The sequence below is a fragment of the Astyanax mexicanus genome, chromosome 13, assembly GCF_023375975.1.
Source record: "Astyanax mexicanus isolate ESR-SI-001 chromosome 13, AstMex3_surface, whole genome shotgun sequence".
Lineage (NCBI taxonomy): Eukaryota > Metazoa > Chordata > Actinopteri > Characiformes > Acestrorhamphidae > Astyanax > Astyanax mexicanus.
Genome location: NC_064420.1, coordinates 40,418,107 through 40,432,913, shown reverse-complemented (window position 1 = coordinate 40,432,913; position 14,807 = coordinate 40,418,107). Strand labels below are relative to the sequence as shown.

General features: G+C 36.4%; 1 protein-coding gene across 1 annotated transcript; it reads right to left on the bottom strand.

Annotated features, from left to right (window-relative positions):
* Positions 1–1,071: 1,071 nt before the first annotated feature.
* Positions 1,072–14,527, bottom strand: slc25a33 (solute carrier family 25 member 33). Its single transcript, XM_007246829.4, has 7 exons — positions 14,251–14,527; positions 8,149–8,322; positions 5,897–5,974; positions 4,604–4,704; positions 4,048–4,114; positions 3,037–3,317; positions 1,072–2,034 (listed from the first exon to the last, which is right to left on the bottom strand). Exons 1-7 carry the CDS (start codon positions 14,289–14,291, stop codon positions 1,832–1,834), a joined length of 945 nt encoding a protein of 314 aa, XP_007246891.1. The 5' UTR covers positions 14,292–14,527; the 3' UTR covers positions 1,072–1,831.
* Positions 14,528–14,807: the final 280 nt, after the last annotated feature.

Here is a 14,807-nt window from a genome sequence, read left to right as displayed (position 1 = left end):
CATTGAATTTAGGCAATTCAATCAGGCCTGAATGTCACAGGGTTTAACATAGAGCACCTCTCCATCCATCTATGCACCTAGCTAACATTAAAAAAATAATTAGTGGAGCTAAAGAGCTCACTACCACCATTAAAAGTAAGGTGGAGAAATGCTCAGAGTGGACATCAGCCACGAAGTGACCCTCACCATGTAGGAGTTATAGAGAGTGATGTCCAAGTGCTGATGAGTGTAGTACAGAAAAGTGTCCAACATTCTGCTGATCAATTACTGTTCTGTACTTTCAAAGGGCCCATACAGTGTATACACAGCTCAGCCATAACACTATGACCACTATTTTGGTCCTACACTCCACTCAGCTCCACTGATCGTATATGAACACTATGTAGTTCTATAATTACAGACTGTAGTCTTTCTCTTTCTCTACATACTTTATCTTTCTTTCACTCTTTACTTCAGTGTTCAGGAATCCACAGCTTCACCACAGATCAGCTACTATTAGGATGGTGAATATTTTTTTCACACTGCAGGGACACTGGCGTGGTGGTGATTTGTGTGCTGGTGTGTGTTGTGCTAGCGATAATCAGTGGATCAGACACTGCAGCAGTGCTGCTGGAGTTTTTAAACACTTTGATCCCTCACTGTCCTCCACTCTATTAGACACTGCTACCTAAAGCTGCTTCAATTTGTAGATATAAACTCGGAGTCAGAAGCTCTGAATCTGTTGCTACAGCAGTTTGTGTTGTTCATCCTTTAGTCCTTCATCAAGTGATCACAGGACTCTGCCTAAAATACACTGCTTGCTGCATAATTCTGGTAGTGGTAGCAGCTGCTTCGTGGTAGTTCTGTTCATTGAAGAACAAGGTAAAAGACAGATAGTGAAGATTGCAGAGACACAGAAGAACTACAGTCTGTAATTCTAAAGCAATTAAGTGCACTTATATGAGCAGTGGAGCTGGGGAAGGAAAAAAGGAGCACTATAAGTGGTAACAAGAACATTGTGTCTATATAAAAATACTGTATATTGTATACTGAGTGCTGCAAAAAAAAAAAAAAAAAGACAGATACACAAAATTATTTCTATGCATTTTATTGAACCATTGGTCGCATATGCATTTCTGTTTCCTTTTCTGTAAAAGATGAAACTTCACAAACATACAGTAAACAGATAGAACTAAAAACTACAGTACACAGACTTGGTCAAACTCCAGGTCACTACATGATGCAGAACTCAGACCTACTGCAACACAATGCAGTGCGAGTGGTAAGGTACACGTTAGGTCCCAAAGAGCTACCCTATGCTTCAATTCCAGTTCAGCATCACTCCCGGAAATTTAAGCTGCAGCATCTTTGGATGAGTACCATACAGCAGTGGAACAGAACCATGACTGAACAAACAAACAAACACTAAAACTAAAAAAACAGAAAGAACAAAATAATTTAGTTAACTTAATAGCACTGTGTCTTTAGATGACCTCTTTCTGTACAATGATGCAATATTAACAAACACTTCGAGTTAACCCATAAACATTGTATGTATTCCTGTTTTATCTTCACGTGTTTCATATTAGATCATTTTATTTCGTCATTGAGGATGCAGGATGACCTTAAACAGAAACAGTACAGCTGATGGTATGTGTGTGTGTGTGTGTGTATGTGTGTGTGTACGCATCCAAATAAAAAATATAGGCTTTTTTTTTGGAAAAAGTCTTTGGATTTTATTGCAAAACTGCATCCTGTTCTTCAAGAAAAAAAAAGCAGCCTATGATCACAGGATTCACGCTCTCCGTTTCAGCTACAGTTCCAAGATTCTCTGTGTACATGTGCGCGGGCCTTATTTGGAAGGCTGTCCCAGCAGGTAGACGATGAGCTCGTAGGTGGAGAGCACTATGGCAGTGTTGGGAATCTGCCTAATGAGCTGTGGAATGAGTCCTCTATAAAATGCTGCGTAGCCCTCCTCGACTGCCACCAGACGCGCCGTCTGGAAGAAATACTTGTATTTGCTGCCCTCTTCTCTGAGCCGTGTCCGAATGACCTCTGGAGGGAGACAGAGTCACAGTAATGTCAGTTTAAAACAGATGGGGTTTAAGGAAAAAAGAAAGAAAGAAAGAAAAAAAAAAGAGATAAAGTTAAACGAGGGTACAAGAAGCATAGCTGGAGGCAGCAGTGCTTTAAAAGTACAGTTACATAAGGCACTAGGGCCATTTGCACGCTAAGAGAAATCTGCACTTAAATATTAATGGGTGCCTATACTTCACGTTCTTCAATTAACCATTATTAATGAATCGTTTAACAACATTTCTACTTTTCCATTTTTTTTGTTGTTTTTTTATAGTCCATTTCTAATTTTCTCCCATTCCAATTTGGATGGCCAATTACCAAACCCACTCACCAAGTAACTGAATAATTCATATTTACAAGGTTTCCTCCTTTTCCATGTTTTAATTGTATTGGATTTGTTTTATGCTGTATGCTAAACAACTCAGACAATAATTGACAGCGGAATACAAATGTTTTATGGCAAAAAGAGTTTTTGTAGTTTAATTAATTTGAATAGTATGTTATAAAATGTAGTGTTTACATTATTATTATTTTTTTAAATATAAATAATTAAATAAAAAATTTTTTTTATTTAAAAAAAATAAAAAAAATAAAAATAACGTCACACGACCGTGTTCAGTAGTTCATCTATTTCCACTCGCTGTTGTATTTACGTAGATCTCCGTGGAAACATGCACCCAAAGTGTAATTACGGAGCGTGGCAGTGGACAAATAGCTATTTTATTAAATGCGAGATGATAAAAATCAGATGCGACTCCGGACTGGATTAGACTGTCAGTAAAAACAGTAGGTAATTCAGCCTGTAATGAAAACTACCCCAGGACACCCTAAGAAACTAATCCCATCCAGATAGGGCTAATGTGTCCTTTGGTTGATATGGGCCCTTTAAGTGACAAACAGGAGAATCTGGCACATTCTGACTCTCACACACTTGATGTTTGTGTTTATTTACTGTACAGATATAAATGGTGTCCATACCGTGTGGATATGCTATGCAGGAGGCGCAGCCCTTGGCAAAAGCAGCTGCTACCATAAGGCTCAGGAAGTCGGATGCTCCTTTTTCCCGGACAGCATTTGATGCCGTGAGCCGATTTTCTGCTAGATGCTTCTTTAGTGTCTCGTAGATCAGGAAGCAGATCATAGTCTCTGAGATTCCAGCGTATGACGCCGTCAGGCCCCGGTAAAAGCCTCGTACCCCTTCCGTCCTGTAGACGTAGCGTGCGCACTGTAACGCATTCGTCTTCTTCTCTCCTCGAGCCCTGGATGAGAAACAGTTCCGGTAGTTAATAAGTGAGCTGTAAGCAGAGGCCATTTCTGACAGATTCAGATTATTCAAGGAACTTTGTAACTGAGCTACAGACCCAAAGTGACTATAAAACAAAGTTAGTTGACTTTACAGATTAAAAAGTATGTGGTTGATTTTGTTAGACTTATTTTTACACATTAGTTAAAATTCTGCAGTGGTGTTTTAATATTAGGTGGGTGGAAGCACGCAATATCCTCAAACATCCAACTTTTACTTTTTGACATAGTCTACATATATTTACACTACCTTCCATTGAAAGAAACTGTAAAAAGTTTAAAAGTTGCCATTTTGCACGAGGCCTTTTCGCGAAACAGCGCCAATGTACAGGGCAGAGCAACTGACATACTTTTCTGATCTGACCTCAAGAGCGTCTAATGGCTTGTGCTCTTTACAGAGATAATTATAGAGCTGGCACTCTAAGCCTGGGCTGGCACATCAAGGTGGATATTTATACTGCAGCCTTCCTGGTCACATGCTAATAGCTGTGATGGTTGTGTAAGACGGAGATGCATTTAAAATTTCACATGCCCTTTAATGTGATAAAATAAATATGCATGCCTGTCCAGGTGCCATACCAGCAGCAGCTTATTTAGTACAGCTCTTCAACAAACAGTCTAGAGAGAACATATGAATGCAACAAGGAGATTTTTTATTTTTATTTTAATCAAATGATAATAACTTACTTCTTTTCGAGCTGCATTCTGGTTTTGACCATCCAGATGGGATTCATCAAGGAATTTGTAACAAAAGCTGAAAAAATAAAAACACAACAACACAATGTAAAAATACAAAAATAATTTTCTTTTAACAAGCTTCTTAAAGAAATCAAGTGTAGAAAACCTTGCACCTCCTTTTGCCATTTAAATTTAGTTTTTACATAATTTAAATCTAGAACTTGTTCTTTGCATTGTGCCCAAATTTGTTAACGAATGAACCAATAGAAATGTTCCATAATGGCTTGAAATAAAAGCATCTGGTTAAAAAGGTTGTTTCTTTCTTGTTATTTTAGAAATACAAGCTTTTTTTTGTCAGACAGTGTTTATGATTAATTTAAGTTCATTAAAAAACATTAAAAATTAGGAGATTTTCCCAAACAGGGATTAGGCCTATTCATAGATTAGATTTTCCTTTCATTGGGAAATCCCTGTTTAAAATTCTGTGTAGTCCAAGATTAGACCTAATCCCTGTACAAGAAACTGCCCCATACTGTATAAAAGTGCACCATCTCACTGTACCCACCTGCAAACCCTGCTGAGGACATGTGCACCACTCCACTGTTGGGCACAAAAATGCCATTGAAGGTCTCTTTTGACTTTGAGTAGGCTGCAAAATAAATCGCCCTGAAACAACAAAACAAGAGCACATTTCAGACAAAGAACAGAACACCGTGGCTTAATACTGAACTCTGTGCCCTGCCAAGCTCCCTGCATTGCTGTACACATTCATTTCAATGGGTGAGAAAAAAAGAAAAAGAAAAAAAAAGTGTGATACTGAAAGATTGCCATGTTTAGAGTCACACAGCCCACAGTCCCTGACAATGTCCAGAACTGTCCGTTTCCACACCGCATGTTCACTTTAATGAGCTTCTGGAACAGACTGTGCCAGATCACTACAACAAGCTGAATGCGTAGCTGGAGCTGGAACTGCCTATTCAGAATTATTGGGCCATGAAAGCTCAGGGACACATCCAGTAGACAGACAAAACCTGAACTACATTTACTGTAATAGAGGGTAGCTTAGCTTAGCTTGACTGCTGAGTTATATATTACATTATAAGATAGATAGGTATTTGTGGCTTAAACAAACTATCCTAGCTATACATTATGAAATAAATACTACAAACAGGAACATACTGTATCTTGTTAGATATATATATATATATATATATATATATATATATATATATATATATATATATATATATTTTTTTTTTTTTATTAATGTAAAATGTTCCACATTGTCCAAAATTAATACGAAATTTCTGATTAGCAAAGTCGTATCATTTCAACATTGTTGGAAGAAATTAAATATTTTTTAAAGAAAAAAATTATTTACATACAAAAAAACTAAACTGTTCTTTAATGACACTTCTATTATATTAAGGTAATTAAAACAATAACAATAGCACAGAAAAAACTGCTTTCTCCCTAAAAGGAAGAAATTATTGATGTTTTTTTTAATTGGAAGGGCTTAACTGTAAACATTTCTCTATCACTTGCTTTACGACTGGAATATCCACATTCCAACATTCAGTACTGCCTAAACATAGGCATTATAAACAAGGGACAGTGTCCCTGTTTGATATATTTAACTATTTAAATCCTTAAATCTAATAAACAGTTTATTTTGTGCATTAACACAGAATATCAAAAGTTTTGGTAAGAAACATTCTCCAGGTTCCTTGGATGCTTTTCTGGAACACATAACCGCAAGGTCATGTAACTCTACTGGCACAGACGTTTAGTTTTGATGACATGGTGCTGAACTTTAGGCCATGCCCTAGAGCCTGCTCGAACCGGATTTAATAATTACCTTGACGGTGCGACACCAACGAGATTTGGACCCAGACCTCGGAAGAGTGAACTTGGTCCTTCTTTTTCCAGAATGGACCTATAAAACCCATAAAAACAGAGAAAAGAATACAAAATGAGGAGAAGCTTTAACACAAACACGAAAGACAAACCAGGGTTCAGTCAGTTTTTTCTGACTGATCCCACAATCAGAACAGTAGTCAATAGGTTAGGGTCCTTGTACACACAGCTCAGGTCCATAAACTCTTTAATGGTTCAGCTTCTGTCTGAGATGAGAGCTCATCTTTGTACTATATTTAATTATTGTGTATCTGCATTGGTGATATTTTAATTCCTTTTATCTGTGTACGTCAACATTTGTCCTACTTTGGCCATGTTTGTCTTGTTTTTGGATTAATCCTAAAATATTCCACCTGGGCTTGTATTAAATACGTGAAAGGCTCTAGCACTAGCCAGAGTTAATGACCTGGTTTATAACATGACTTAGAGCAGCACTATAGAGTGGTTGGAATGGCTCTTTTTTAAAAACTTTGGACTTTGAAATGTAAATTACTCATAAAATTCAGTCATAGCTGGATGGAAAACAGATAAAAACATACTTTCAAGAAAAGCAAATACACAGAAAAGGGTTTTAAATATCCTCAGAATATAACCACTTAAATGTATCCCAGAAGTACCGTTAAAGTTTTCAAACAGAGTATATTATAGCCTCCAGACAGGAGAGGGGTTTGTCTATATATCCTTACACAAACAGTCAAGTCACTATTTTATCTGCTAAAACAAACACTGTCTAAGGTACAGCAGAAATGTGAGCTAGACAGATAAGGCCAATGTGTTAGATATGCTAAACAGAGACAAACAGTGGCCAGAACATAAAGATGCTTTCCCCCTGCAATCGCAAATTTCCAGGAAGGAAGTTTTTAATTCCCAATTTAAAAAGCTCTAATTTCCTGGAACAGTCTGATCATGACAAAAGATCCATTTCAACATACTCATTTACCCTCACAAAAAAAAGCCCTCAGTGAGATTTGAGGAAGACGTGCTTAAAAAATGAAGCTACAGCACTCCCGCGGACATTAATGAGGGCACCCTGTACTGGCAATGTGTAATACGAGCCCGTGAGGAAGAACCATGTGACAGCAGCTCCTGAGAGGCAGTTTGTGCCGGACTGCTCGGCTGCCCTCCTAAAAATGGGGAGCTAGACAGACAGACAGCAGCCTCGTCCCCAAAATGGACCAAACTCCAGAGACCTCGCAGTAAACTGGGCCTTAATTCAGTCCCTTTATAGGACAACACAGGTGCATTACTTAAAAAAAAAATAATAATAAAAAAAAAAAAACACCACAAATCTCACGTTTAAGAAACAGCAGAGACTTTTTACTGTATTGAATTACATTAATGATCTTTGATTGTTCTCCAGTGTGTTTGGTTAGAGAAAGGAGCCCATAGCTATTAATGAGTGGATATATAGACTTAGTTAGTTTAGTTTATATGCTTTTTCAAAGTAATGTGTAGCTGCATTATTATATTAAATATATTATCAAAATACTGGTGGCATAAAATCTTAAGACTTAGAGTCACAATACTAGTGGTTAATTTTGTGGTCGCAATTTTTGGGACAATATATAACGTCAAAAAAAAAAAAAAAAAAACAGGGCTACTGTAGTTTAGATTTTGAGTTACAGACCTCCATTACATTTTAACTCCATTAGATTTGTTGGCCAGTGCAAACCTAAAGAGTGGCCTGATTGAATAAATGTGGAGTAAAGTGTAGTAGGGTAAAGTGCTACAAGATTAGCTTTATAAAAACACAAGGTGGGTGTCATCACCAATCATATAAAACAATGATATATTGCTTTAACAGTTTTATATTGCATTATATCATATTATAAAATAATAAAACATAAATGATATACTATTTCAGCAGTTTACATTGATCCTGATTAACTGCACTGCTCACACAGCCTAACAGAAAATAATTACAGCAGGGGTTGTAAACTACAGTATTTGCCTTCACTTGCAGAACAAAGGAAATTAATGCAGTAAAAGTTATCAGACAGAATAAAGACAGTAAAAAAAAGGTATTGAAACCAATCTAGCTCAATGCTGTTAACTGTGTACCATCAAGTTGTGTACTCCAAAATCAAGGATTGACTCTCACGCCTGTTGTCCAGTGATTTAACTGTAATACAAAGAGCTGTTTTCAAGCTTTAAGCAAAGTCATCCAGTGTGTGCAAAAGATCTTCAGCTTACCGTAGAACCTGCAGGAGGCTTGGTGTTACTGGACCTGGCCTAAGAACACCAGCTCCACTGACTGTGCCCAGCTGGACCTGAAACACTGGTCTAAGCGTGAGGCCTGATGACTGTAACCTGGTCTTCAACACCTCCAGGGGGCAGGTCATGATGGCACCCACTGTACCACCACATCTGAAATCATTCAAACAGGAATATGGTCACAACCTCACTTCAGTAAACTCTTCTCACCAAAATACAGTTGTGTTATTGAAAAGTAGAGAGTAGCTTTTATATATATAATAAAAAAAATAAAAGAAACGATAAGTGACTGAACTGTTTAATACGAGTAAATTATATATATATATATATATATATAGATATGTTACATCACAAAGTTGCCTCGAAAGGTAATAGAGACTGGACTATGAGCGTTATACGAGACACTGTACACTCAGCGCTATTGCTCCTTCTGTCATCACCAACCCTCTCTGTTTTGAGAGTCATGCAGGTCAGGGAAAGCAAACTGAGCTCTTGCAAAAGGGCAAATTATGACGCAGGTGGATTGATCGCACGTCTACAGATCAGAAATCTGGACTACATCTGAGTTCAGTCCCATGAAAGTGTATACAAGTTAAGAGATAAATACATTAAATACAATAAAAACACAGACAGGTAAAGAGAGAAAAGAGAAAGGTTAAAGAAAAGAGAATACCGGTACACCAAAGATAGCAGAACATAGTCTAGAAATGTTATGTATGCTTATGTTGCACACTATAGTTTGTGATGTGAATTAAGACGGTACATAATAAAGTATTGCTATATTCTCTGTTGCAGTATTGTATCATTTCTTCAGAACACACTATCTAACACTTAGTTTTTTTAATAAATGGGTTACATATAAAGACTGGCAGCAGACAGCAGTTTATTGTCAGGCATTGTATCCTGTCCTTAGAACCCCCTGTTCTAACAAAAAAAAAAAAAAAGTCTTTTTTTGTTAATAGACATAATGGTGTTTAGGAATATGCTGGTGTTAATACAAATAATTAAAATATATATATAATTTTTCCCCACTTCTGGTGAACTTCATGAACCCAAATTAAACTTCAGGTGATGACACACCTCAGAGAATGTCACCACTTACAACGGAAAATTAACTAGTGACTTAAATTATTATTAATAAGTTAAGTTAAGTTACTTAGTAACTTATTGAAATGATTATATATGCACCTTCACATTTACAAAACTACTGTTATTTAGATTTTATGCATATTCTATTAGGTAAAGGTATTCAAATGTATTGGCAGTTGAAAAAAGTGAAATAAAACTGTAAATTCATTTCAGCTGATGACAACAAGTCAGAGCATGTCATCATGCACAGTGGAATATGAACTAGTGACATCTGATCAGGCGACCTTCTGTCCCGAGTCAATAACTTGACGTGGGACAGTGACGCTATACACACTCCTTCACATTTTCAAACAAAAAAGCCTCTCATTTAAATTTTTATGCTTATGATGGTGTTTTATTCAGATATAATATTCATAAATGTAAAATTGCATACACTGACTTCATAAATACCTTTTATAAAAGTTCTGTTGAACGCCGACCTTAAGAGAATGTAAAACTGCTCCTTCATTTTTGGATGATGATGAGACTCTTGATGTCATCACAAACAACAGAACATGAATTACTGCTATCCGGTTTCGTGACCTTCTGTCAGGCACGATTACATACACGCATTTACATTTCCAAAACAAAATTAGCTTTTATTTGTCTTTTTGTGTGCCACTACAGGGCCTGGCAGTTCCGCCACTACATACTGATGTGTCACACTTTCAGCTGGAACGTCAGGACACAACCTTTTTGTACGTCACGCCTCAGGTGAGGAGAGGATTAAACTCCTAAATCTCCCTGAGAGGGATATTTTATTACCAGGACAGGCACCCTGCCAATAGATTAAAGGCTTATTATAGGCCCTGACCTACCCAAAGCATCCTTTTTGACTTAAACCCAAATGTAGCACAATTATACTTCTTGCAAACTACCAGTAAGAAAAACTTGAATTGCATATTAATATATTAATCTATTAACATTAATCTTTATATAGATTTATATTTCTTTATTTGTTACAGAAGAAAGAAAGCAGAACCTTCTATTGCAGTTGTTCGTTTTATTGAAAGGTAACACCTGTATTTAGAAGACCATCATTCAGACTTAATAAAGCAATAAAATAACTGATAAATGACTGCTTCACTAATAAGAACGACCTTTGAGGGTTATGTTATGGTCATTATGGCATAACAACGCTTTTGTTATCTTATGTAACATATGAACATTCAAAGGCAGCATCCAAATTGTAGTGTAGTAAATTAAAATATTAACACACTAACATGTTTTGTACTAACAGGAGTGACGGAAAGGATGTTCTGCTATGCCAATACAGCATATATATATATATTTTTTTTTTTTGTTTCCTTATTATGGGTGTAGAGGTGAGTAGCTCCACCCTTTCCATCTCACATTCCATTGTGGAATATTAAATGTCCTATCACTCAAAAACAAAAACATACTCTTAACTTTCACGCTTTTCTATATTATAAAGTTCTATACCTGTTGCACTAATTACAATATCAACAAATTAATTTTTTTTGCACCTTTACATAATAGTTATCATATAAGTGGTTTAAACATAATGTTAACGTTGCAAGAATATTGTTTACTGCAATTACTTCTCATACTGCATATAAAAAAAAAACTCTTAATGCAAGGTGTTCATTTATAAGAATTATTTGAATTTGAATGCAAGAATGGGAGAGAGTCGATGATTTATCAGACTGATGCAACTTGAGGGGCATGTTGGGAGAGGGAAGGTGGGGTAGTTTAACTAGACAGGCTTATTTACTCTCACTAGGTCACTAGTCCACAACTACTTTGCTTTGTCTGAGGAACTGTGTTACCAAAAAAGAATATATATAGATAGATTTCATACATATAGATATAGCTCGTCTGTCAGTTGGTTAATGGAGGTTTAATGTGAGGACAGTTTATGAGCATTTTCCTAGCAGGAGCAGTTTAACTGGACACATGGTGGAGGGGTCAGGCATATGATTTTAGTTTTGTAATTAACAGGAACTTGTTCAAAGTAGATCAAGTAAATCACATTAGCTTTGATTTGAGTAAAAATGGAGCCGTTGTTTGTCATGGTCTCTTAAAGAACACACTCTAAAGTGGTAGTATATGTGTGTGATATAAAGTATGCTGTCACCACATGCTGTTCTTTCATCAGACACATACATTCACAAGCCCATCCACATTCAAATAGTCGAGATAATAGAGTACATTTTCATCTATTTAAAGCACTTCTGGAGTATAACATGTAAATGTATATGGTTATTAGTGCTTGGAGGTTAATCAAATTCATTTTATTAACCAAATTACTCCTAAATTGTGATGCGATTTTCTAAATGGAATAATTAATATTGTTCATCTTTACACATAGACCATGCCTAAGGGAATCTCAGTAGATGGTGCTTCTGTAAGAAACCTGTAAAGGAACTTATGTGGAAGTGAGTTTCATATTTTAACTGACAAAAGGAGGTCATTTTTGCATCTTGTTCAGCATAAAAGCTGCTTGTAAGACAGAAGGGAGCTAATTAATTGTTTGTTTTTATATTGATTTCATATCCAAAATTTTACTCCCTTGAAAATTAAATGGTGTTTACTCCTATTTTGGCACATCTGCAAATGGTTATTGCAAATTGTTAAGTCAGAATTACAAAAATTGAATTTATATTTTAAGAATTGCTCATATATTTGCTCATAACATATCAAGATGACATTTTTTTTTTTTTAGAATAATCACTCGGCTCTAATAACTACCGTGTACAAATCACTTTGAGGCTTAAGTTACAGGATTTTAAAGAAATAAAATTTTATATACGTTCTAAAAAAGGTAGATTTTAGAAACACAATCTATGCAGTGAAAATGCATTCCCAGCAGGGAATAATTGGGTATACTGAAAAACACAAGTCCTATTTAAAGCAGGAAAGTGAGAACTGGAAGTAGTCACAAGCCCCTGTCACCTCCAGGAGGTGTCAATGGAGGTCAGTACAGGAGAATGACCTTGTAAAAGGAGGCTCAGGGGCTCAGCAGGAGTCTCTCAGCGGTCAGTCTCACGCAACAAACACTACATTTGCATCTAATAGGATAAATCATTCATGAATTAGCTTTTATAAACCTACTCCTGAACAAAGCAGGGAGATCTGCTGTCTGCTATATCTCTTAATGGACCCTGCTAAACACGTGCGTTTCTCAGAGCATGCCAGCTACTACTGTAACTCGTGTTTTAGAGCACATGCAGGAAAGGACATAGTGTCCCGGCCTTTCTCACTCTTCAGTGAAGGCAGAAATAAAAAAGCTTTATCGCAGCAGCAGCAGCGCACATGAAACCCAAGCGGTCATGCGACAGGAAAGACAGCAGGCAGAAGAGGAGGCAGGGACACTTATATAACACGGGACAGTGAGGTCGCAGCAGATGGGTTTACTCTGCTTAGCGTAGCTTAGCATGTTAGGGCAGCTATCAAATTGTGCGTTTTAAACGCGTTTAAAAGGCAGAGAAATACTCTGAACCATAGCTATTCATTTACCACTGTTGGATATCTAAATAAAGATAAATCGCATGTATTCCTAGGTTACTTTAATATTTCAGTCACAGCTGATATATATATATTCGTTAGCTAAGATTGCTAACCAGTACTGTTTCAGTTAAATTATTTGACCATATAAGGCTAATATCAGAAATTGAAATTGTCCATTTAATATATAACAACTAGTTCAATCCATCGTTTTCCCATTTCTGCCCCACTCACTTCTTTTTTATATAATAATAAAAAAAGGTTCCTTAGCTGATTTTCATCCCCAATAGATATTTTGGTTTAATCCAATCTAGATAACCTAAAACATAAAATCAACTACTTTTTTAACCTACATAAAATTGTTAAGATTTAAAAATTAAAATTTCGAAGTTGTAAAAATAAAGACATATTTTTATTTAATGACAATTAGCTAGCTAGATTGTGAGTGGTAGCAAGGAAAAATAGACAAAAAAAAACACTTCTTTACTGTATCAAATAAAACTATTAGTGAAGTATTTATCCACATTGCCTATAGCTAGGTTAATATTACATACATATATATATTTCAGATATATTTGTTAGCTGACCATATGAGGCTATATTAAGAAATAGATTGGGTATAATAATTGGGTATAAAACAGTTGTTTCTTCTATTTTTGTCAATTCCATATAGTGAAGAATTGTCTTTCATACTTTTATAAATCTAATGTTAATTTGCTAACCTAGCGGTAGTTTTTATAAATATCATTAAACATAAGACAATAAATTTGGATCTGATTCTTATAACTGTTATGTAGTTCCTAACTATATATTTTGGTTTAATCTGACCTAACTAAGTACTTTGTTACAAAATGTTAAAAATAAAAATTTAGACACGTTAAAAAATTAGACACATTTTTATTTTATGACAATTAACTAGTTATTTTTAACTCAGCGGCAGCCAAGAAAAGAGAAAACAGAAATTATATTGAAATAAAATATTTTTCTATACTATATTAAAAGAAAAAAATGTTAACTATTTTTACTATTTACAATTTTTACAGCGAAACTAACGCTAACGTAATATACCATAACCTAAATATGAAAGATAGCTTAGCTAACCTAGCTAGCCTGCTTAGCTAAGCTAGCTTTCACATTATAACCTAACCAAAAGCATACATTTATACATCCAACGCCACACGTTTGAGTTCTATTGAATATACGCAGTGTTAGGTAGCTAGCTAACAATACGGAATATTCGTTCGTTTAAATGTTAAAAGGCACAGATTTCAATGACAAAAGGACGAATATCAACGTAGGTTAACTTCATTAGCAAGATACAGCTAAGCTAAGCTAACTATCCGCACCAATATAGGTTAGCATTAACAAGCTAGCTGATAATAACGGTTAAGATTATTTAACGTAGCTACGTTACAAGTGTGACAGTGTAGATATAACGTTATAGTTAGCTATCTTAGCTAACACAGCTAGATTAACGTTACTTACCCCCCAGCGAAGAGGTGCAACAGCGTGTCTTTCTGAGCCATATCTCAAGCAGTCATCCTCCAACACCGCAGCCTTTTAAATATAATAAAGCTAAATATTAAAGGCTAGGTGTTGACCTAGCACGCTAGTCTCCCTCACACACACAGGCTTTTTCTTACTAGCTCCACTATCTGCCTGTCTATCTGTCTGTATACAGCAGCCTCTCTCTTCAGCCAGCTCAGCCTCAGCCGGCTTCTGCTTTATAACTGCGGAAACGTACTGCGGAAACGTGCTGCTGCCTCTGCTGCTGCCGCTGAACCCGACACTGGCCCCGGCAGGCCTTGACGTCACGCAGGCAGCTCGCACAGGCCCGGCCCATATAAATAGACACCATCAAATTTCAGTGGGCCGGAGGGAGGTGTTGTCCGTGACGTTAGCGGTACAGGCTGTGTCATACCAGCAGCACTGCAGTAAAACCCTCCATCCAGCATCATGTGCTGAGAGAGAGAGAGAGAGAGAGAGAGATGGAGAGAGAGAGAGAGAAATGGAGAGAGAGAGAGAGGCTGGTGCTGGGGGTG

Coding starts and splice junctions, on each gene's coding strand:
- slc25a33 (XM_007246829.4), bottom strand. CDS start 14,291: ATGGCTCAGAAAGACACGCTGTTGCACCTCTTCGCTGGGGG. Junction 5,975..8,148: donor AGCCTCCTGCAGGTTCTACG/GTAAGCTGAAGA, acceptor TGGGTTTTATAG/GTCCATTCTGGAAAAAGAAG. Junction 4,705..5,896: donor GTTGGTGTCGCACCGTCAAG/GTAATTATTAAA, acceptor TTGTTGTTTCAG/GGCGATTTATTTTGCAGCCT.